Raw genomic sequence first — 23,772 nt, 5'->3', positions numbered from 1 at the left:
TTCTCCATCCCCATGCCTAAAGATAGAATCAAATTCCCCTATTTTTCTCAATCTGGGATACCTCACGGCAAATCCTATCTTCGAGAAGTTAATTACAGGATAATGAATGGGTTGGGGAATACATACGACACTAATTATATACCTGTTTCAATTTAGTTGTCACACTTTCGTTTTCACATGTCTTTCTCAATTTTATTTATAACACTTTAATTTTAATGACATATACCCGATAATATTTATATTTTCAATGTTTTCACTACCAAAAACTATGGCCTCATTGTTACATACATGGTGTGGTGTTTGTTTCTGTATTCAATTTAAAGGATTATTCACTGTTACCGACTTACTGATCACATTGATAAACCAACAATAAATTATCATGCATAAAAATGTATGTGCAATGGTTGGTGGAATGATTGAATTTGAGTATTACTTACAATTGTTTTTTATTAGCATATGCTTGTAACAACCAATGCACCTTGTGAGCTGAAAAAAAATAATTTGATACGTATAATATGGTAAAATATAGCATGTTGAGCCTATAATATGGTAAAATATATACGCTGGAAGTCTAGTCATATTTTCACCATTGTACTTATACAAGTATACAACCATATAAATTCTTGAGATGATATAATGATTGCTAGCTTGCTTTGCAAGAAAATATATATAGATTATTGAAAGTTGTTCATTATGTGTAATTTGGACAATCTTGGATATTAATTGATTTTTAGTTTAAGAAAAGAGCTATTTTTTGAATTCCCTTCTTTAAGCTAGGCAATGTTCTGTGACAGGCCAAATAAAAATCATGTAATTAAAAGCCTTATTATATAGGACAAACTTTAAATCCGCCATTAATAGATTGTCTTTATTTGATCTATATTTAGTAGTGAGTTCTTAATCAAAAAAATACCAGTTAATCAATTACATGAACAAAATTTGTTTATCAAATGGCAAAATTGTAATTAAATCAACAATTTTGTATTAAATTTGGGTCTCAATGTTGTTGATTTATTTACGAAAATGCCCTAATGACTGGACATATATGTTGTTTTACTTACCATTTTCCCCTTTGATAAACAAATTGATTAACTGGGACTATCTCGTTCTTAATCAATCTTATTCGGCTAATATGATCTGATCATGTCCTTTGCGTCAAATTGTATTGAGACATTCACACTCGCTTCGTTCGATTCACCAACTCTCCTTGTTTCACCAACTCTTGCCACACCAGCCAGGCCGCCTCCACCGTCTTATACCGACTTGTCTTTAATAATGCAAAAGCATACACTTAAGCTTTTTGCCCGACCTATAAACTATTGCTTTCTTCTTTGTAGAAATTAAAAATTAGACTATACTTCGTTTCTTTTTGAAGAGAATTAGACTATACTTTTGTAAGTCCTTATTAATAATTTCGTGTCAAAAAATGTGCTTTTTAAATTAACAATTTTTATGATTAACGTTAGTTATTAAAAAAAAGGATCGGAGTACGTAGTAATATTAGTTATTGGATGTATTATTTGCTAAAAGCACAGAGAATAGGTTAAATTGAACAAACTCAATTGCTTGATTTTCATTGATACGGCCATAGCCAATATATAATACAAGGTTTCCCTAATATGATAAAATTAGGAAATATCACAAAGATATCAAAAGATATATTCTAGGCACAAAATATGGCCGCCAAATATTATCATATATTTTCCTAAAATATAATATCCTCAATATTATTTGATGATAAGATTATTAGATGTTAATTATATGATAGACAATATCTCTCTTCTATCCTCTCTAAGAAAAACTTTAGACTCCAATCACTCCATTGTTGATTTTTGTAGGGCTTCCATTGGTTTTTACTGATAGAAAGCCTCAACTTTCTTTTCTTCTTTTTTTTCATTTTTTTTAGGCGTGTGTTTATAATAATGATTTCTCTCTCGAAAGAAAGGGTTTTCGATCTCTTTCGAAATACCACAAGGTTTTATCAATCTCCTTTGAAAGACAAGATTATTCGATCTCCTTCGAAATACATGGTTTTTCTCCTCTTTCTGAAAGGGAATTTCTTTTGTTTAAAATATGGGTTAATAGATCAGCGGTCATAGTTTTTATAAAGGAAATTTGTATTTGAATCAAATTACGTATTTGTTAAATTCGATTATTGTTGTAGATGTTGGACGACTTTTTATTAATGATTTAATTTTTAGTATTAAAAATTATAATAGGCAATATAAAGTAAGAATAATCAATTGAGTTATTAGATAATATCAAATCAACATTACAAATTAAATATTACATAAATCACTAATATAGTAAGAAGGAAAAAAAAACACTAATGATATATATATATATATATATATATATATAATAAATAAATATAATATATATATATATATATATATATATATATATATATATATATATATATATAGGGGAGGGATCATGTGAGAACCAAGCCTTATATGAGAACCAAGTTAAAATGAGAACCAATCTTATGCCATTAAAAATTATGAAACTAACTGCTGAGATTAGACATATGCACATGTATACCCACTGTGCATTTATTGAGACAATGATCACGTTTTCCCTCGAAAATTTAAAACTGCAATTTTAATGTCTAATCAAAACTAACGGTTGGTTTGCTTCCCTTACACACCGATTATTCTTACAAATTTACATCATTTCAAAAACCAATTATCTTACTTCAATTGTGTTCACGCCCATAGCTTGCATTGGGAGAAAAACGGAAGTAACTGCTACACTGTTCTATAAAAACCCCAAAAACTACCCAAAAATACCCATTCTCGATTTTGTTAGCAAAATGAAAAAACAAACGCAGAAAAAGGACTACTGAAGCAAGGAGAGTTTCAAGAAATTTCAGTAAGTTTTTTATAATTCAGTAAATTATGATGAAAATAAGATAATGTAAACAGTTAGGGTTTTAAATTTTCAAAATGTTTGGTTTTTAACAGAGAAAGGTTGCGAAGAGAGTTGGATGGAGTGGAGGGGGAAAACCCTACGGAGGAGGCCGGCGTTCCCGCTGCAGCCGAACAAGCGACGGAAAACATACAACCACCAACGACGGAAGCTCAATTAACAAAGTAATGTTTCCAATTTTATTGTTAATGTCGCGCGAATTATACTTAGGGTTTCAAAAATTACATAGATTGTGTTTTGGCATTTCAAATTACTGCAACTAGGGAGGAGGCCGGCGTTCCCGCTGCAGCCGAACAACCGACGGAAAACGTACAACCACCAACGGCGGAAGCTCAATTGACAAAGTAATGTTTCCAATTTTATTGTTAATGTCGCGCGAATTATACTTAGGGTTTCAAAAATTATATAGATTATGTTTTGGCATTTTTCAAATTACTGCAACTAGGGATTTAAAATTAGAATCAAATTAATTTTGTTCCATAATTTTGTTATAGTGTTTCTATATTTGGAAATATTGTAACGGAAAAATGAACCATTGTTTCTGAACGTTGTTATGTTTTGAATTATAAGAGTAATTTTGATTTGTTCCATAAGTTGTTGTTATTGTTTCAAAATTAAATAAACTAATGTCACAGTCAATTGTGTTGTTAAAATGTAGATTAATTGTAATTTAATTATGTTTCATAAAATATATAAAGTGTTATAATTGTTCAAATCAATGTTTCATTTATTATATTGCTTGTTTCATGTAGTTTGGTCCTTTATGAACTAGATGTAGTAATATGGTTTCGTTTTGTTTGTAAGATGGTTCATATTTTCATATCAATGATTCATATATTATATTGCTTGTTTCATAATGTTGGGTTCTTTATGAACTAAATGTAGTGATATGCGTTCGTTTTGTTTGTTAGATGTCTCAATTGTTTCAGATTAATGTTTCATTTATTATATTTCTTGTTTCATATAGTTGGGTTCCATATGAACTAGGTGTAGTGATATGTTATACAATATGTTTCAAAAAATCACACCATATGTTTCATTTATTTATGTATATGTTCCAAACAATTGTGTTGTCAACGTTATGTTAAAATGTAGTTGAATTGTTTTTTTAATGATGATTCATAAAATATGCAAATTGTTTCAGTTTTTCATATAAATGTTTCATATAATATATAAATTAATTCAGTTTTCCATTTTTCGGAATAATAACAATTTTGTTTCATTTTTTATTAATTATGTTCCATAAAATACATGTATTGTTTCATATACTAATTACATTGTTTCATGCATTAAATCTATTTTGTTTCATATTTTATATTAGCGTCGCTGATAAGGAAAAAGTGGTACCCGTGCCAAAAAAAAGGAAGGAAACTCCAGCAAATGTACAGTCTGCGAAGGGGAAAAAAATCAGACATGTGCAAGAAGACAGTGATGAGGAGGAACAAGTGGCATTTAGACAACGTATTCCACCAGCCAAATTCATGAAACATGTTATTGTAGGACTTTCGGAAGCTCACAAGCAAGCTGTAAGGGATGTAGGCTTTGGGTCCTTCCTACTATTGGACCTGGATTCTAACAAAAACAGTTTTTGTCACGAGCTTGTGGCAAGGTCCAACCCCGACAGAGCCTCCCTTCAATTGCCAAATAGAGAGGAGATAGAAGTCCTCCCGGAAGACGTCCATGCTGTATTTGGTCTTCCAATTGGAGGGAGAGAAATTAAAGACAATAAGTGGATTGAAGAGGATGAAGAATCGCAGATTTTCCTGCAAAAATGGAGAGATCAATTTGATGATGGAAGTCCAACCAATACCTCATTAATACAGCTGATTGAGACCCAAAAAGATGAAGATGTAACCAATGAATTCATCTGGAATTTCATTGTGGCTGCCATAAATTGTTGTGTACGATCTACATCTCGTTCAACATTAAATTTAAATTTTTGTATTGCTGTGAGAATGTCTCACAAATTAAGACTTACGACTGGTGTACATACACATTTGAGAATCTGATAAACACCGTAGCAGAATGGAAGGAAGGAGTTGCATACTTCACAGGACCTCTGCCATTCTTGATGGTAAATATATTGTTTCAGAATCTTAATAAACTGTTTCACTGAATAATTACAATGTTACGAAAATAATCCTTACTGTTACACTGTTAATTTGAGTACTTGCTTTAGTATTAGCTGTTTCATATTTTATGTAATTTGTTTCATGTTAAATACATAATGTTTCAGTATTAGCAACACAATGTAAGTTGCTTACGTAACTTGTTCAGATACTGGAATTCAGATATTGTTTCAGAATCCTAATAAACTGTTTCACTGAATAACTACAATGTTACTAAAATAATCCTTACTGTTACACTGTTAATTTGAGTACTTGCTTTACTATTAGCTATTTCATATTTTATGTAAGTTGTTTCATAAAGTTGTGCAGATGCTGGAATTCAGATCTGGAATTCAGATATTGTTTCAGAATCTAAATAAACTGTTTCACTGAAGAATTACAATGTTACTAAAATAATCCTTACTGTTACACTGTTAATTTGAGTACTTGCATTACTATTAGCTGTTTCATATTTTATGTAAGTTGTTTCATGTTAAATATATTATGTTTCTTATAATAAATATGCAGTTTCATAATAAACGTCTGTTGTTACATATTCATATTTAAAACCAACTGTTTCATATTGTTTATTTGTTGTTACATATGATAAACGAACTGGTAATATTTGTACTTTGATATCTTCTGTCAAAGTACATAACCTGTTTAAAATGTAGAAAAATGTTGGTTTAAAATATGAAACACTTGGCATATAAAACGGAACATCATATATATACTTGATGTTTCATTGTTACTTATGCTGTTTCACATTATATGCCATTTGTTTCATTACATATTACTGTTGTTTCATATATCGATGTTTCATTGTTACTTATGCTGTTTCACATTATATGTCATTTGTTTCATTACATATTACTGTTGTTTCATATAACAGTTGTTACATATTTAACAGATGGTGTTTCATTTTATTGTGAAACAGAACATACATTTGAAATCACATTTATTATAAAATGAAACACCATATGTTAAATATGTAACAACATATATTCAAAATATGTGATATCAAATGTATGTTCTGTTTCATTTTATATGCCTGTTGTTTCAAAATGTCAACCAACAATTTTTCATACTTGCTCAAACAGGTTATGTACTTTGATAGACTGAAGCGTGGTACGGCTCAACCACGAAGGACAATACCCCTAATAGCCGTTTGGAACAAGCAGATGATACAAGAACGAATGAAGGTGGAGAAGAAGAGAGGATTTGGACAAGGTAAAGTCCTCGACAGGTTAACTGCTATAAACACAAATTCTGGTGAAGAAAATCAAGGGCCTTCGTCGTCCTCTGCTCCTGAAGATGTTAAGGTAAAAAAAAAAAAAAAAACAAAAAACAAAAAAACATGACAATTAATATACATGATGTTTCATTGTTTCATATTAAATATAATTTGTTTCATTACATATTATTGTTGGTTCAAAATAATGTATATGATTTAGATGTATGTTGATTCATTTTATATGCCTATCGTTTCATTTTATATACCTATTGCTTCATACATTTCGGGTGTTTAATGTTTTGTCTACGCTATTTCATATAATAAATCTGATGTTTCATATTGGCCACATGCTATTGTTGGTTTGTTATAGGGATTTATACTTGATGAATTCAACAACATTTCCAAGGAACTTACTAGCCATGTCTAGTCAATGTATGCACTGATTGACAAGGCATACAAATTGATTAAGGAGGTGGAGATCCCAGATGAGATGAAGGAGCTCATAAGAAATGTATGGGGCAAGTACACATCAGTACAGCCCACTATGAGTTCCCAAGGAATCAACACCCCGGGTTTTCTATCTCAAGATGAGAACTTATTTCATGAGCCAGCGTTTTTATCTGAGCTTAGTGATGTGATGAACAAAGCATGGGAAAATTTTCAGGCCCCACAAGATGAACAACAAGATGAACCCCCCCCCTGAGAATGTTGTACCCCCACAAGCTACACCCCACAATGATTTCGTTCATGACATTGTTCCATTATTTGAATTCCAGCCAAACTATAATCTATTTGTAGGTTCACAGGCGTTGCCTCCAACACCCCCAGCAAAAAGAAAGTCACTAGAGCAGGAAGAATCTCCAACGGAACAGCACTTGGAGTCACTCACTGAATCCATCGTTCATAAGATAACAATGCAACATTCTGAGGAGCCAGTGACTGGTTTGCAAAGAGAAAAAAGAATCACACAAAATCTTCCTGTGCACCTTCGATCCCCATTCATGGTGCAGAATGAAAAAATTTCAGCAAAAATTGATGCCCTACAAAGAACAGCCGCCGAATATGCCTTTTGTGCAGGCCCAAAATCGTGAGAATTTCCTGGAATGCTTTGTCTCATATTATATACATATTGTTTCATATTATATACAATATTACATTGTTTCATATTATATACATATTGTTTCATTAATTTGTTTTCCTGTCCCATCAATTTCAGTGAGCAGCTGTACAATGACGGGCTTAACTTCATCAGTAGGGAAGACATTTTAGGACTACAAGGTGACAACCATGTGGTCAACAATATAATAGACTCCTGGGGCCACATCCTTAACATGGCAAACAAAAGAAGGCAACCAGGCGCTATCAACCGTTTTTTCTGCTCCTCTGAATGTTGGGTAATTATGTCTAAAATTATTTTACAGTTTCAATTTTAAGTTCTAATGTTTCATTTATCATATAATTTGTTTCATTAACATATTGTTCCATTTTTCATTACTTTTGTTTCATATTAATTAAATATATTTCATTGTACATACAATATGTTTCATTGTATACATTGCCAATGTTTCACTACATAGTGCCAATGTTTCATACATCTGATGTTTCATTTTTCATTTACGCTGTTTCATTTCATAGTGCCAATGTTTGACTATATAGTGCCAATGTTTCATACATTTGATGTTTCATTTTTCATTTATGTTGTTTCATATTATATATCAATTGTTTCTTTGTATATAGTGCCAATGTTTCACTATATAGTGCCAGTGTTCCACTATATAGTGCCAATGTTTCATTTTTAATATATTATGCTCCGTATAAAATACTTCAGTTTTATAGTATTGATACATTATAATATTCCTAATACACTAACAACTACAACAATGATTAATTACCCGGGAAAAAACAGAATATGTTGTGCGGTAACAAGTACTTTACGCCAAATACCAAGTTTGCATAGAGATACAACGCTTTCAAGAGCAGGATGGTGGACGAGATGAATCATTCTAAAATAACTTCTTTTGACAAAGTAGATTTGGTTAGATACTAAACTAGTACTGATTCTTAGCATATATATTTGCTTAAAAAGACTTACTTAATGTTACATATAACTTATTGTTTCATTATAGGTTTTCTTTCTCGTCCCAGCATTTGACCACTATTATCTGTTCTGTTTCAATTTTTCACGCAAGCAACTGCAAATTATAGACAACGGATTTCTAGAAGAAGGTGTTGAAATGGATGCAAAGTACGACAATTTCCCAACTACCATGGTAAAAATATGACATTGTTTCACTAAACATCACTGGTATTCCATTTTTTATTTTTTGATGTTTCAATTAGTATATCTGGTGTTTCATTGTTGATTTCTGGTGTTTCTGATTATATAGAATTTGTTTCAATATGCATATATGGTTTCAAATAATACATTTGATGTTCCATTTTTTCATTATTGCTGATTCATATTAAATTTAATAGGTTTCATTGTACATATAATATGTGATTTCATATTCATACATCTGATGTTTCATTTTTCATTTACGTTGTTTCATATTATATATCAATTGTTTCATTGTATATATTTGTTGTGTCATTGTTCCTTGGTACATCTAATTGTTTCATATTACACAGATCAAGGCATTTGCTAAATTTCTAAATGAAAAGAAAGTTGGGAATGGACGGGGAGTGTCTAGATTCAATACCACTATGAAGGAAATGAGATGGAAGAATAATGAGAATTATAATGACTGCGGTGTATACGCTCTCAAACACATGGAAACTTACATGGGGCAGCTAGATGAATGTTGGGATATTGGATTCGACCCAAAAGATGTGAGTTTTTGTGTAATTCTTATATTAATTTATACATAATTTATGGTTCATTGTTCCGGTGTTTATTTTGAATTGTTAATATATTTCAGCCTGATATAATGAAGAAGCTGAGGATTGAGTATTGTGGGAAAATATTGACAAGCCCTACAAACGTACTACAAGATGAAGTTATAGCCAAATCAAAGACCTGGGCATTAGAGCAGCTTCGTCATGTTAATCAGTAAACAATGTTTATAATGTTTCCACATTAGTTGTAAGATACATAATTTTTATGCATGTCCTGGATAATTTAGCTAAACATCTTTTTATATTTCGTATGTAAATATGTGCGTATATTATTTTCAATTGTGAACTATTAATATGACACATTAGAAGTATTAAATGAAACTTTAAATATATAAAATGAAACAACAGCTAGGTAATATGAAACAATGTGATTATAGGTTTAGCTAAACATGTTCTGGATTATTTTCCCATAATTAGAATTATTAAATGAAACTATAAATAGATAAAATGAAACAACGGTAACGTAATATGAAACAATATGAAACAACATGCATTGTCAACGGTAAGAAATAAATTTAAACCATGCACTGTCACAACTGAACACGTTTCCACATGAAACTGACAAGTGTAAGGTTGCTTTTAAACTTTACAATAAATATGTTCCCAAAGCAACAATACCACACCAGTACTTTTAAAAAAAGATGACTAGTCAAATCAATACACGCTGCCACGACTAGTTAAATCAATACACGCTGCCACATAAAATCAATTTGCACACTTTGTGAAAAATATTATATACTCCGTAACTTTTTTATATAAAACATGCTAAAACGAATCTTAATGTTTCAGGGAATGTTCTTACTGTTCCCATAAATGAAACAATTGTTACATATATTAGAACTAGTGTTTCTTAAAACTGATGCTTCTCAAAACTGATGTAACATATATTAAAACTTATGTTTCTCAAATGTAACTAATTGTTCCATTACAACAAACATAAAAATGAGTAAAACATTCCCATAAGAAGGAACAACAGCTGCACAAATCATCATGCTTTGTGAGGACAATTCCGAATATCATGATATGCTAGCTCGCCACAGCCACTGCATTTCCTCTTCGTTTTCTTTTTAAATTGTTCAACCGCTATTTCTTTGGCACCCTTTAATCTTTTAGACCCACTAGTTCCAGAGCCATCGTGAACACCTGTACCTTTATTCTTCGACACTTTAGGAGGCTGAACAAGTATTTCATCAGGAATGCTACATCCTATTAACATCTCAATATCATGTTCACTAGATCTTACATTCTGAGTATCTTCCAAAGTAACATTTTTTGTCGCTTCAATTTTATTCTTGAACTCTCGAATATTCTTAATAAAGTCCTCCTCATGACCTTTAACCCAACTCACACAAGAAAATATCTCCGACCACATTTCATTTATAACCACCCGCCTATCATCTTCGGTGTCTAAACAACTTATATCTAACACTGGTTTCTGAGTAGCATTTATTGTCCAACGATCTAAGATATATTGCTTTGGAATGCTTTTTAAATTCTTTGCCTTCCACATCCATATCATATGTCTGCATGGGATTCCTATCCTATAAAACTTCTTACAAGAGCAGGTAGTGTCATGACTAAAGCACTCAAACAAAACTTTAAATTTCCTTCTCCTATTTGCCTCAGTAACAATTGCTACATCAATACCATCTTCCTTCCTCAATTCATCTACACCACAACAATAAAAAGCACTATGAACTTCATCTTGAAATTCATAAAATACAGAAACGGTGTACACCTCAGAACCATGCCTCTCAATCAACAATTCTGTCTTACATTGAGGGAATTTCTCCTGTGATTCATTGTCATTCTCTGCCTGACAATGTCTCTGTGCATCCAACGCAGTTTCATACCTCATGAAAAACTCCACAAGAGACACGTGAGGATTTACAACGGATGTAAAAAAATTATTCTCACTCTCTGACCTTGAGGTAGTTCTCATAATACCACCCATAAAGACATCTCTAAAATACGCTGGAATCCACATAGCTCTCATCTCAAACATCAAATTCAACCAATCATGATCTTGTAATTTAAACTCAACAAGAACATTGTTCCACTTCTCTTCAAATTCAGATGCCTCAATTTCTAAATTCCAAACACACTTACTAAGTTCCTTCAAAAATTCAGTATCCTGAATGATATTCCTTCCAACTTTATCAGGCAGCTTTTTCATTATGTGCCACATACAAAATCTGAAGGACATTAATTATGGGACATTAGACCACTATTTTGAAACATTATCTTTTAAAACTGTAACATTATAGTAAAATTCTGGAACATCATCTTGAAGATTTGAAATAATAAAATAAATAATTGGAATAACTAGGCGAATTCTCGTAACAATTGATTAACCTAATGGAACGTCAGAACATAAATTTGAAACAATAAAACACTATATAGGAACAATGTTTTTTTTTAAAAAAAAATTCAGAATAATAATATTTAACATCATCACAACAGCTGGAAACATCAATCAACTAATATGAAACATCAGACACGTATTTTGAAACAATAGTATTCACAAATGAATCAATGACATTAATTATGGGACATTAGACCACTATTTAGGAACATTAGCTTTTAATACTGTAACACTGTAGTAAAATTCCGGAACATTATCTTGAAGATTTGAAATAATAAAAAAAATAATTGGAGTAATTAGGCAAATTCTCGTAACAATTGATTAACCTAATGGAACATGAGAACATAAATTTGAAACAATAAAACACTATTTAGGAACAAGATTTTTTTTTTTTTAACAATAATATTTAACATCATTAATTTTAAACAATAATATGAAACAATAGTATTCACAAATGAATCATTCTAGTTGTAGTGCAATAAAATAAGGGATTTGTTAAACATCGCCCACAAATTACTACATAAAGCCCACAAAATTCACTTGGTTTGCCAAAATTGCCCTTGACCTTAAAAAAAAACACTCACACTCTTATCACTCACACTCTCATCACTCACACTCTCATTGCTCATCTTCTTTCAACCTCTCTAAAAAAAAAAATTCAAATAACGGCAATGTCGAGGCGGCAAGGCAAGGAATTGGCGGCGGCGGCGGAGGGAAGGATGTCCCAAGGAGGAAAGGTACATTTTGTTTAAAAAAAAAAAGGGAAAAACCGCCGTGAACGCGGTGGGGCGCCCTGGCTGGACGCCCAGCCAGCGGTGGTGGCGCCAGATGCAGACGCCGCCACCAGTTGGCTGGCGCCTGGGCTGGACGCCACAGCCACGGTTGTGGCGTTTATTCTAGGCGCCGCAGCCGTGGCTGTGGCGTCCAGCCCAGGCGCCAGCCAACTGGTGGCGGCGTCTGTAGCTGGCGCCACCACCGCCGGCTGGGCGTCCAGCCAGGGCGCCCCCCCCCCCCCAATTTTTTTTTTTTTTTTTTTTATTTTTTTAAAAAATTGTTTTTAATTTTTTTTTTTTTTTTTTGTAATATAATTTTGAATTGTTTTTATATTTTGTTGTTTATTTTTATAAATTTTTTCAGTTTCGTTGTATTTTTTCTACGTTTATATTTTGTTTACAATTATTTGTATGTTTTTAGTTTATTTGATTTGCGATGATGATTATTTATCGTATAAATTTTTGTATGTTTATATATTTTAAAATTTTGTGTAGAATTCACTGGGTCGTCATGGTGCGGGGAAGAATATAGAGCTTCTTAGTAGAAGTTATTCAGTGGAGAGGTCGGGGCATAGACATGTCAGATCCCGTGGTATTTCGGCCTCAGTTCGTAGAGAATGGATCCACCGTCGGGATGAGGATGACGATGACGATGATGATGCTGAGGAGGGTGACCAGGAGGAGGAGCAGGAGGAGGGCGCAGATGAGGATGAGGATGTGGACGATGGCAGTGGACCGTATGATGATTACGGTCCATTCAGTCAGAGGGTTGATGACATGTACGAGACGCATATGGTGGAGGTGCGTAAGGGTAGGGGTGGTAGGTTTGTTAGTAGATCTGGCACATCATCTGCGTCCACTGTATCTGGGGCAAGCAGGAAACGGTCGAGGGCCGGTAATGATTCTTGGGTTGTTAGGAGTGAGGTGCCCGGTGGGCCTGTTGACGGGAGTGTGATTCCTAGCTTTCTAGGACACATAGCTGCCCGTATTTGGGAGGACCAGGAGAGGCCTTCAGTTACGGGGTTGTTGAAATGTCATACCCGGGAAAAGACTTGTAGCTTTTTGCGTACATGGGCTGAGGCCTGGCCGGCGGAGAGCGAGATGTTCGAGCGACTGGAGGGCACTGGGGTGAAGCACGTTCCTGCCACCATGCACGATAAGATTGACAGTACGCTGATCACGGCTTTCATTGAGCGATGGCAGCCGGATACAAACTCTTTCCACCTTCCGTTCGGTGAGATGACGATCATGTTACATGACGTCGAGGCCATTCTGGGGATTCGTGTTGAGGGTAAACGACTTTGTGCTATGGCTGATGCGGATCAGGCAGATTCGCTGGCGGAGTTGTTGGCGGTGGACAGGGCTGCACTGTACACCGAGGCGCTAGGTGTTTGGGAACACGGAGGTGTGAAGATCGCATCCGTGTTGCAGCGGTGTTTGTACCCGAGTGCACGTAGGACGCCCGACGCACAGCTGAGTGCTTATGTTTTTCTACTCCTCGGATGTACCTTGTTTCCGGATAAGAGCGGCGGAAACAAGCTCAAGCCACGCGACATCGTAGAGGCGTGTGACCCCGACAATGTAGGCCAGTTTTCCTGGGGATCGGCTACGTTGGCGTATTTGTATCGCCAACTAGGATTTGCGAGTCGGGCTGACGCGGCAGGTATCACTGGGTGTCTGACTCTATTGCAGACCTGGATATACGAGTACTTTCATGCATTGCGACCACATCATGACCCAGTTCCTATTGATGAGGGGATGCCACGTGCTTGTGCGTGGAGTCCGCGCTCGGAGAAGAAGTCTGTTGACCGCCTCCGATCGATACGGTTATTGCTGGACAGGCTGTCCCCCTTAGAGGTAACGTTTATTTATAGAGTCTACATTTTATTATTTGCACATATTATATTCATGTTATTAAATTTTATATGTTGTTATTGTACAGGTGAACTGGATGCCTTTCGGCCCGAACCCTAGTGTTAGGGTACCCAGGACCCTGTACACGGGACTCATTCAGTATCGTGACATCGTCGAGGCGTACATGCCCCAGCGTTGTCTTCGCCAGCTTGGATTTGTCCAAGTTGTCCCTCCTCCCCCGGCGTGCCCGATGAAGGCGGTCCGACCTGCATCGTCGAGGGACTACGTCGTGGAATGGCCGGATATCATGACCGGGACGTGGGACCAGTTTCCGATGGTGGCCCGCTTATGGACTGCGGAGTTGCAGCGGCCGCCCTCTGGGGTTACTCCCATGTGTGACCATTACTACATGGAATGGTTCAACCGGTATTCGCACCCGAGGTTGATCGCTGATCTCGACCACAGCGATGACGATTATGTGCCACCGCCTACTGCCACGGAAGCGGTATGTCTTTTATTATATTTATCGTTGTCTTTTAATTAAGTTTTATTTGTTGTTATTGTATTTCATCTTCTGTTTTTTGTTGTATGCAGTGGATGGGAAAGATAATGCAAGACGTACAGAAACTCTCTCTTGAGAAGGACAGCATGAGTGCAACAGGGAGAGCTGTTGTTGATAGTCTGGAACAGACCCTTGCGCAGTGGGAGTCGTCGTTGAGGAGGGATTACTGATGGTTATTGTATTTTATTTATAGAGCATTATGTTGGACATTATGTTGTAAAATTGTAACATTTTAGATTGTTCTTTTAGCTTCCAACTTAAACATATTATCAGTGCTATTTTTAAATTTTGATATAACCGTTCGTGGATCCGCGCAACTTACCCATGCAACATATAGAATGCAGTAAGCAATACAATATAAAATATTAATGTTCTCATTAAAAGAGCAACGTACAAATAAGATTACAAATAAAGAATGTAAACATGAAAAACTAAAATGCAGCTAGGGTGTTCCATTCGTGGATCCGATCATTATATAGCGCATCCCAACCCTCTACGCTCGCTGTGCGAATGTTGTACCACGAGGTATAATCGGTGGCACCGGAAAATCGGTTGACATGTCTAGTCGGATGAAATGTCTGTATGACGACCCAAGAAACGCAATAGCTAGCTCTCTGACCGGTGTGGTGACAGTCTCACGCGACCGCCAAGGGAGAACCGTGGTACAAGGATAATAAGCTTGACTATGCACTCCCAGGCCGAAATGCATGACTGCGCATTTGTAAATGTTTGCAACGGCAAACAGATCTAGGGGCGCATCAAAATAATGATTTTCGCCGCAAGGTCCACCTCCCCACCGGATACGCCGCAGAGCGCCATCCAAGTCATCCTGGTACACATGATGATAAACATTTCGGTTAGAGGCAATTTCGCTGTACATCAACTCACGCACCAAACCGTAGTTGTCTTCGCCCATTTGAAAAACATCAGCCACGACCCGGAATCCGCAGTTACCATCTCCGATTACATCATTCCACCCTTCCAAGTACGACATGATGATCGCAGGTATACTTTCCTTGTACGGAAACTGATCAACATCGTTTCTTCCTATTCACCATATAATTAATTATAGACAGTTAAGAAGGCAGGAGTAACACTTTAAAACTATGTGCAATAAAAACAACCAAAACGTACCAGTTCTCAGGGGCATATTCACAGACGATGAAGATTGACTACGACTAGATGACGATGTCCGACCACGAGAACGACCACGACCAAGACCACGGATATACTCAAACGCACTCTTGTTCCGCCGTTGTCGACCTCGAGGACGGTCAACTCCTTCGGGTTCCTCATAGTCTAAGTTAGACGGGTGGAACATGTCATGAAGTACATGAGTAGCGTCACGAATAATAGAAGGATGGCTGGAGGACACTCGGTCGTACATCGAACGGAACTGCTCCAACTCCTCCTGTTCACGGTCGGTCGTTTGATTGTCTGCATGCTCACCAATAACAAGCGTCCTCCAGAATGAATGGACCTGATCAACATGTAACGACGCCCTTTCTTCTGTAATAACGCGGTGAATGGTGCATGCGCAAGTTAATCCATGAGTTACTGAAATAGTACACCCACACCGAGTATACACTTCGTCAGCCAAGTCCCTCACCCTGTTCAGCTCAGTGAGAATCAACCCCAAGCAGTAGTGCGACACACGACCTTGGAGAATCTTAAATATAAAATGGCTATACATCGTACCATGTCGTCGTCTGGAGTCCTCTAGAGAGTTCCTGATGTCGTTCTTCTGAGTTTCAATTGACTTGTTCAGTCTAGCGAACAGTGTATCCAAAGCAGCGATCGATGAATCAATCCAGTCCTTGGTAGCTCTATGAGCGCTCTCAACTCTACATTTTGTAGTGTTCCCAAAATGAAGTACCTGGTTTGTCCAATATTTGACAAACTTTTCCCTGTGAGGGACCCATTGATGCATCACATAGTCCACCAGTGCCGGACACCACTGGTACGAATCCCTGAAGTTAGCCAATACTCGCTCATACGCTTCCTCTGTGGTAGCCTGTAGGATCTTCCGCTACTTACCATTCACCAATCTCTCTGCCATTTCCAAATTCTTCTTGAAAAGGTTGTAGGCTTTCACTTTCACGCAGTTGTTGATGTGCCATGTGCACAATAAGTGGTTCGATTCGGGAAACAACTCTGTTATGGGGGCAAAGAGACCTCCCTCACAGTCGCTGACGATGGCTGCTGGATGAACATTAGGCCCGATGTAGTTTCTCAGCTTCTCCAACACCCAATAATAACTTGGAGCCGTCTCATCCCTAATGATTGCATGACCAATCAGAAAGTTCTGGTTCGTTGGAGCCATCCCAACCATCTCAACCAGAGGGAACTTGTACTTGTTTGTCTTGTACGTTGAGTCGATCAAAATCACAAATGGCCAAGAATTGATCATATCAGCACAATCAGGATGCACAAGGAAAAGATGAGTCACCTCCGCTGTATCTTCATCAGAATCAAACCAGAACAGGTAACCACGTGATTGTGCCTGGTGTAGCAGCTGCTGTATAGGGTTCCTTCCCTCTGACCGTTCAAACCTGAGTTGCTGTCTGACGTTGTAGATGTGTCTTCGGTTTGGATGGTCTTCTGGAAATTTCTCTAACACAGATGCTAATATTTTAGCAGGCTTCACTTGAGCATCACTCATTTCTTTCACAACTAGTTTCGCAGTAGGACTTAAGCCGCTCAGTTGTCGATGACCCTCTTCATATACTATCATCTCATGGTTGTGATACCCCCATTTAGAGTAACCTATCACTTCCCAACCGTCACGTCTCCGTAGTTGTCGAACCTTTACTCTGAACTCACACCCACAACCTTTCCGCTTTGTGTCAAACCGAGTGGCTGTACGAAAATCTCTTTCTTCTCTTTTGCGATAACGGTCACATCTCAAAATGCGATCCATTCTACCATCCCGTTGAGATTTATGAGTTGCTACTACCAAGCAAAATCCAGCTGCAATTGCAACCTGTTTTGCCCAATCAACCGCCTGTTGAGCTTCTTCGAATGGACCATCATGTCCAAATATCCCACTGTAATCATTTCCGTCTCCACCATATTTCTGCATCAATTATATATTACAATAAATACATTTAACGGATAATACATTTAATTTCTATATTTCCACAGAATTAACACAAAAAAAAACATAATTATATATAATCAAACTTAATTTTTATAAAAACCCAATTCGAATTTTCAAACTAAATTTAAAAATATACCATTTCGAATTTTCAAATTTAATTTTAAAAAAACCTATTTCGAATTTTCAAATTTAATTTACAAAAAACCCATTTCGAATTTTTTTAAAAAATCATTTTCGATTTTTTTTTTTTACAAAAAAATTAAATAAAAAACAACAACAAAATCAAAAAAGAAAAAAAAATTAATTATTAAAGGTGGCGTCTGCCAGGGCTGCCACAGCCACTGGACTGGCGCCTGGCAGGGCCGCCTCACCCAGTGGAGTGGCGTCTACCCAGGACGCCAGTCTGGTGGTCTGGGCGTCTGGGCTGGACGCCACTCTGGTGGTTCTGGCGTCCGGCTTGGACGTCCAGGCTACGGTTTGGGCGTCCAACCTAGGCGTCGAAGCCACTCCGACGGTAAACCGTGAATTTTAACGGTGATTTACCTCGTTTTCCGTCGACGACGACGTACCTCCGGCGTCCCCCGCATCTCCGGCCTGCCATCCGGTCTCCCCCGGCGAGCCAGTACGGCTCCACATTTTTTACACTGAGATTATTTCAATTTTAGAAAAAGGGCATAATGGTCAAATCATATCATATTTGTGGGCTTTATATGGTAAATTGCGGGCGATGTTTAGCGTTTCACTAAAATAAATACTAATCTGAACCAATAAATTTGAAACAATAATATTTAACATCATAACAACAGCTGGAAACATGAATAAACTAATATGAAACATCAGACACATATTTTGAAACAATAGTATTCACAAATGAATCATTCTAGTTGCAGTACAATAAAATAAATACCTGTGCTCACATTGTTGGAAAATAGAATTTACAGCAATTTTCATAGCTGGATCTTGATCCGTAATTAAACAATTGGGCTCCTTACCACCCATTGCCTTAACAAATGTTCTAAATAGCCATTAGAATGAAGCAACATCTTCCTTTGCAATAAAACCAGCAGCAAAAGTGACACATTTCTTGTGGTGATCGACTCCCGTGAATGGACCAAATACCATATTATATCTGGAAAACATGAAACATACGCTGAAATTACGATTCCATATTTATGTCTACTGTTTCGTAATATTATTCCAATGTTACGAAAATTAAAACAAATGTTACATCAAATTGTAAAACCCAAAAAAAAAAATTCAAAAAACTTTAAAAATAACACTATGATACCTATTGCTTTGGTAGGTTGTATCAAACGAGAGATATCACCAAATACGGCATAATTTCTCCGGCAAATAGGATCTGCCCATAAAGCTCTACATAGACAGTCGTCTTCATCCATTTCGTAATCAAAAAAATAAGCCGACCACATCAACTTTTTCCTCTTAAAATTATCAACAAACATCTGGGCGTCCGATCCTTCAATATACGCCTTCAAATCTCTATGAAAATTTTTGAAGTCATTCCTACTAGCGCCTATATTCTCATACCCACCAACATATTCCTTCACCATTCTGTATGTCTTGACAGGACCAATATTCACCTGTGGAGACAAAATGTAAAAAGACTAGACTGTTTGAGGACCATGATATATATGGAAACAGATTTAACAGTGCATATTTAATTTTATGAAAAAAAAGGCAAAAAAGATTTCAAAGATTCTAAATATAGATGTGAACAAAAAACAAAAAGGCACACATTTAATAACAAATAACGGTACACGTTATTCTTGATGGATAGTGCGAAATTCGATGATGACATATTATATGAAACAAAAATGCACTTTATTGCTCCATATATCTGACCACCTGTTCCAAAAATGCACTTTATTGTTCCATATATCTGACCTATTGTTCCTACGCATTACCCTATTGTTACATTTGTTATAATAACGAAATAATTTTAAACCTTTACAACCAATCGCTCCAACTATGTTTCAATTATACGTAATATTGTTTCATTTATTAAAACCATTGTTCCATACAGTTGTACTTACACCTACTTGAGTATATACATTACAAACAATTGTTCCATCAAAAACAATATATATTTCATATTACAGTACTAATGTTTCATATATGTACACAATTGTTACTTCACATTTAAAATTTAATCATTTTAAACAAAACCATATTCAAATACGATTGTTCCATCCAAAACAATATATATTTCATATTACAGTAACAATGTTTCATATATGTACACAATTGTTACTTCACATTTAAAATTTAATCATTTTAAACAAAACCATATTCAAATACCTTTGAATTATCAATTATCATTTTCTTATGAAACATTGTCAGCTTTCTTTTGGACTTCTGAAAATGAGAGTTCTCGGATGAATACATATGATGAGTATGCCCTTCTTCAAAATTAGAAACAATGTAACCTCCATCTTCGCAATACTTTAAAATCATCTTTGCCTTACAACCAACTCGAGTAGACAATCTTCTTTTAACCATAGGAGTATTCGCTTCTTGACAATCATAGTCTTCTTTATCTTGACCAACAACCACTTCTTCAACATTCATATCATCTACAAAATTATCATCTTCTTCCCCGATACTATCAACTTTCTCTGTCACCACATTATTTCGTTTTTCTTTAAACCCAGCTTTATTACATACAATAATTTGAAAAGAAATAATACCATTTTTTCTTTTTTTGACCGTCGACTTTCTAGTAATAAATCCTACAACAGCTGCGTAGGACTCATAAAAACGCAAACCTTCATCAAGTTTTGAAAATTTCATACCTATAGTTGGTCTAATTTCACTATCACAACATGGAATCCATATCTTCGTTCCACCAGGGGTAAAAGCATGAAGAACATTAGACGTACCAAATTCAACAGACAAATCCATGCTTAATATAACTACAGAAAAAAAAAAATTGAGCTCTAACCTTTGATAATGTATTCCAATGGCTGAATCTATTCCAATGGCTGAGATAACGTCTTCCAATGACTGACCCATAATGTATTCCAATGGAATACAACGTCTAACAATGCACAAAAAAAAAAAAAATTACAAACAAGCATTACCTTTTCAAGCTGGCCCACGTGAATTCCCACTATAGTTACTAATAAATTTGAACCATTCATCTAATAAAAATGAATGGTCTTAGATAAGTTCTCATTTTATATTGGTTCTCACTTAAGCCATGGGTTCTCACATGATCCCATTTCTATATATATATATATATATATATTTAGAACAAACACTAATGATATATATAGATCTAATTATAAGTAACTATTGACGTGTGATTTTGTCATACATTTAATTTTTAAATTAATACCATTTAATAATATATTTTTTCTATAATTACTTATTTGAGGATTGTATATACAGTGTAATTTTTTTTTTTTTTTGGTGCAAGTATATACAGTGTAATTATCATTATACATACTCCCATAGAATAAAAGCAAATTCACCAAACACTAATAAAAAAAAAGCATGGAAAGAGGCCGGCGGCTTCATTGTCCTTGGCTCATTGCCAAGTTGTTACTTTTATAGTCCCTCTAACATTATAAATACCAATACATTTACTCGTTATTTGCACATCCAATTCTCTCATCATCACATTCTTCACTAGCTACTCTTACTAGTAATCTTAATTCTTCAATATTAGCCTCTTCACTTATAATATCCTCTCCATTTTTTTTATTAGGAAAACAACACAATAATCATGGGTGTTATCACATGCACATTGGCCGACATCACCAGCCCAGTCGCCGCGTCCCGATTGTTCCAAGCTCTTGCCATTGACAACCACAACTTCATTCCTAAAACCTTCCCTCAGTTTGCTAAATCTGTCGAGTTTGTTGAAGGTGACTCCACCACTGTTGGATGCATCAAAAAGATCAATTTCCCTGATGGTTAGTTTTTTAACGACTAAATATCATGCAATTTTTTTTTGCGTTTGTATCATCAACTAAAAAAGTCATACAACGTTTACAAATGAAATCTAAATTAACATTAATTTTATGTATTTATTAATTAAGATTTCATTTAATTTGTAGATGTCATATGACTTTTTTTAATGAACTGTTTTTTAATTAAAAAAAAAAAACCTTACTATATATATTTTCAAATAATGTTTTTTTTTTTGGTTTTTTTTTTTCATTTTACACAATTTGACTTTTTTGACTTTTATTTAGAGCAAGTTTAGCCATTGGATGTGACATCATTTTTTGTGGTCCCCATTGAAAATGATGTCATCAAATTCTTGTTAAGAATCACTAAGACTTACACAAATTTATCACTTTAGCCTTAAGACTTAAATATTTAACATATTATATGTGTAAAAAAAAGAGGGATAATAAAGTAAAAGTGAGGTGGGTGAAGTGGGTCCCAATCTCAAGTCTTAAGTTGGGTCTTGGAATTTCAAGACCCAACTTGAGACTTGCTTGAGATTTTTGAAGAAAAATGGGAAAAGTCTTAAGCATAAATCTTAAGACTCAAAATGATGATGTCACCCCAAGTCTTAAGACTTGGAGCTAAACTTGCTCTTAGTTGTACGTATTATTTTTGCAGAGGCTCCATTTAAATATGTGAAGAATAGAGTGGACGAGATTGATTCCGGTAACTTCTACCTCAAGTACACTTGCATTGAAGGAGATGTGTTCCCTGATACAGTGGAGTACGCTGTGTATGAAGACAAGTACGAGGTATCCGAAGCCGGAACCCGGTGCAAGATGGTGGCACACTACCACATGAAGGGAGAGAATGTGATGAAGGATGAGGATGTTGAGAAGGCCAAAGAAGGAATTCAAAAGATATTTAAGGCTGTTGAAGAGCATCTTGTTGCCAATCCTCAAGTTTATGCTTGAACTTCACCATAATCCAATTCTAATGAGTGATGAATCTTTACTAATTTATGTTTTCAATTAGGTCGTTTTCTATTGTGAAGAAAAATAATGTCATTTATAATGAGATTATGTAGTGTGTGTGATGATGTCCTTTGCTTTTTCGTTGATAATTTGAGAAAAAATAATAAGGTTTGATTTGAGAAAGTGTTGGGTGAGATATGAATTTATTAGGCGATGTTGTAACTGTCAATTGACTATATAAACCTTTTTAGAGCATTTTCAATTTTTTATGGGTTTATACTTTACTACATTTTATGGTCATTTTGGTGGTCATCATGTTTTGACTTTTGCTACTGTTCATATAAACCTCTTTAATTTTACTGTGTGATTTATTAACTTATGAAAAACTAAGTCAAATGGAGTTTTGTGACTCGTCTCTACATCTATAAACTAAATATCGATGAATTTTAAATAATCTTTAGTTGTGTATAATTATTAGGAAAAATTGTCAAAAATAATACAAACTTTGAGCAATCTGCCAAAAACAAATCAAACTTCCAATTATTTTTGAATAATACAAAGGCCTTGTTTGGCAAGTGGTTGTTGGCGGTTGGCTGTTGGCTGGTTCACTTGGCTTGTTTGACCAGCTGGTATGTTTGGCTGTTTATAATGGCTTTTGAAATTGGCGGTTAAAGCTGGCTGCTTATAAAAGTGTTTGGTAAATTAATTGTTGGTAGTTGGCTGTTTATTAGATAATTTGTGGGCCAACAAGCCAAAAGCCAACAAAAAAGCTACTCAAAGCAGCTTTTTCATTTTGGCTTAAAAGCCAGCTTTTTCACTGGCTAAAAAGCCAACTACCAAACACATTTTTTGGCTGTTTGACCTCATAAAAAAGCCAAAAGCCAAAAGCTAACCAAAAAGCCACCAAAAAGCCATTTATCAAACATGGCCAAACTTTAAGGGTTATCCGCTTTAAACAAGTTGAAACTGATTAGTTCATGAATAAGTTATATGGAACACGTGACATTGTATTATTTTTTTTAAAAATATTAAACAACTTTATAAGATAAATAAAAAAT

The 23,772-nt window shown here is 35.3% G+C and overlaps 2 protein-coding genes across 2 annotated transcripts; one reads left to right on the top strand and one right to left on the bottom strand.

Annotated features, from left to right (window-relative positions):
* Nucleotides 1–10,156: 10,156 nt before the first annotated feature.
* LOC110727660 (protein FAR1-RELATED SEQUENCE 5-like) lies at nucleotides 10,157–11,344 on the bottom strand. The gene has a single exon (XM_021907239.1). The coding sequence runs from the start codon at nucleotides 11,342–11,344 to the stop codon at nucleotides 10,157–10,159; it is 1,188 nt and encodes a 395-aa protein (XP_021762931.1).
* A 10,088-nt stretch (nucleotides 11,345–21,432) lies between these two features.
* LOC110727950 (pathogenesis-related protein STH-21-like) lies at nucleotides 21,433–23,003 on the top strand. The gene is made up of 2 exons (XM_021907541.1): nucleotides 21,433–21,760; nucleotides 22,419–23,003. Exons 1-2 carry the CDS (start codon nucleotides 21,571–21,573, stop codon nucleotides 22,712–22,714), a joined length of 486 nt encoding a protein of 161 aa, XP_021763233.1. The 5' UTR covers nucleotides 21,433–21,570; the 3' UTR covers nucleotides 22,715–23,003.
* Nucleotides 23,004–23,772: the final 769 nt, after the last annotated feature.

This window comes from Chenopodium quinoa, unplaced genomic scaffold (assembly GCF_001683475.1).
Source record: "Chenopodium quinoa cultivar QQ74 unplaced genomic scaffold, ASM168347v1, whole genome shotgun sequence".
Lineage (NCBI taxonomy): Eukaryota > Viridiplantae > Streptophyta > Magnoliopsida > Caryophyllales > Amaranthaceae > Chenopodium > Chenopodium quinoa.
Note: the sequence above shows the minus strand (reverse complement) of the source record. Positions and strands in the feature narration are given on the sequence as shown.

Coding starts and splice junctions, on each gene's coding strand:
- LOC110727660 (XM_021907239.1), bottom strand. CDS start 11,344: ATGAAAAAGCTGCCTGATAAAGTTGGAAGGAATATCATTCAGGATACT.
- LOC110727950 (XM_021907541.1), top strand. CDS start 21,571: ATGGGTGTTATCACATGCACATTGGCCGACATCACCAGCCCAGTCGCC. Junction 21,761..22,418: donor AAAGATCAATTTCCCTGATG/GTTAGTTTTTTA, acceptor TTATTTTTGCAG/AGGCTCCATTTAAATATGTG.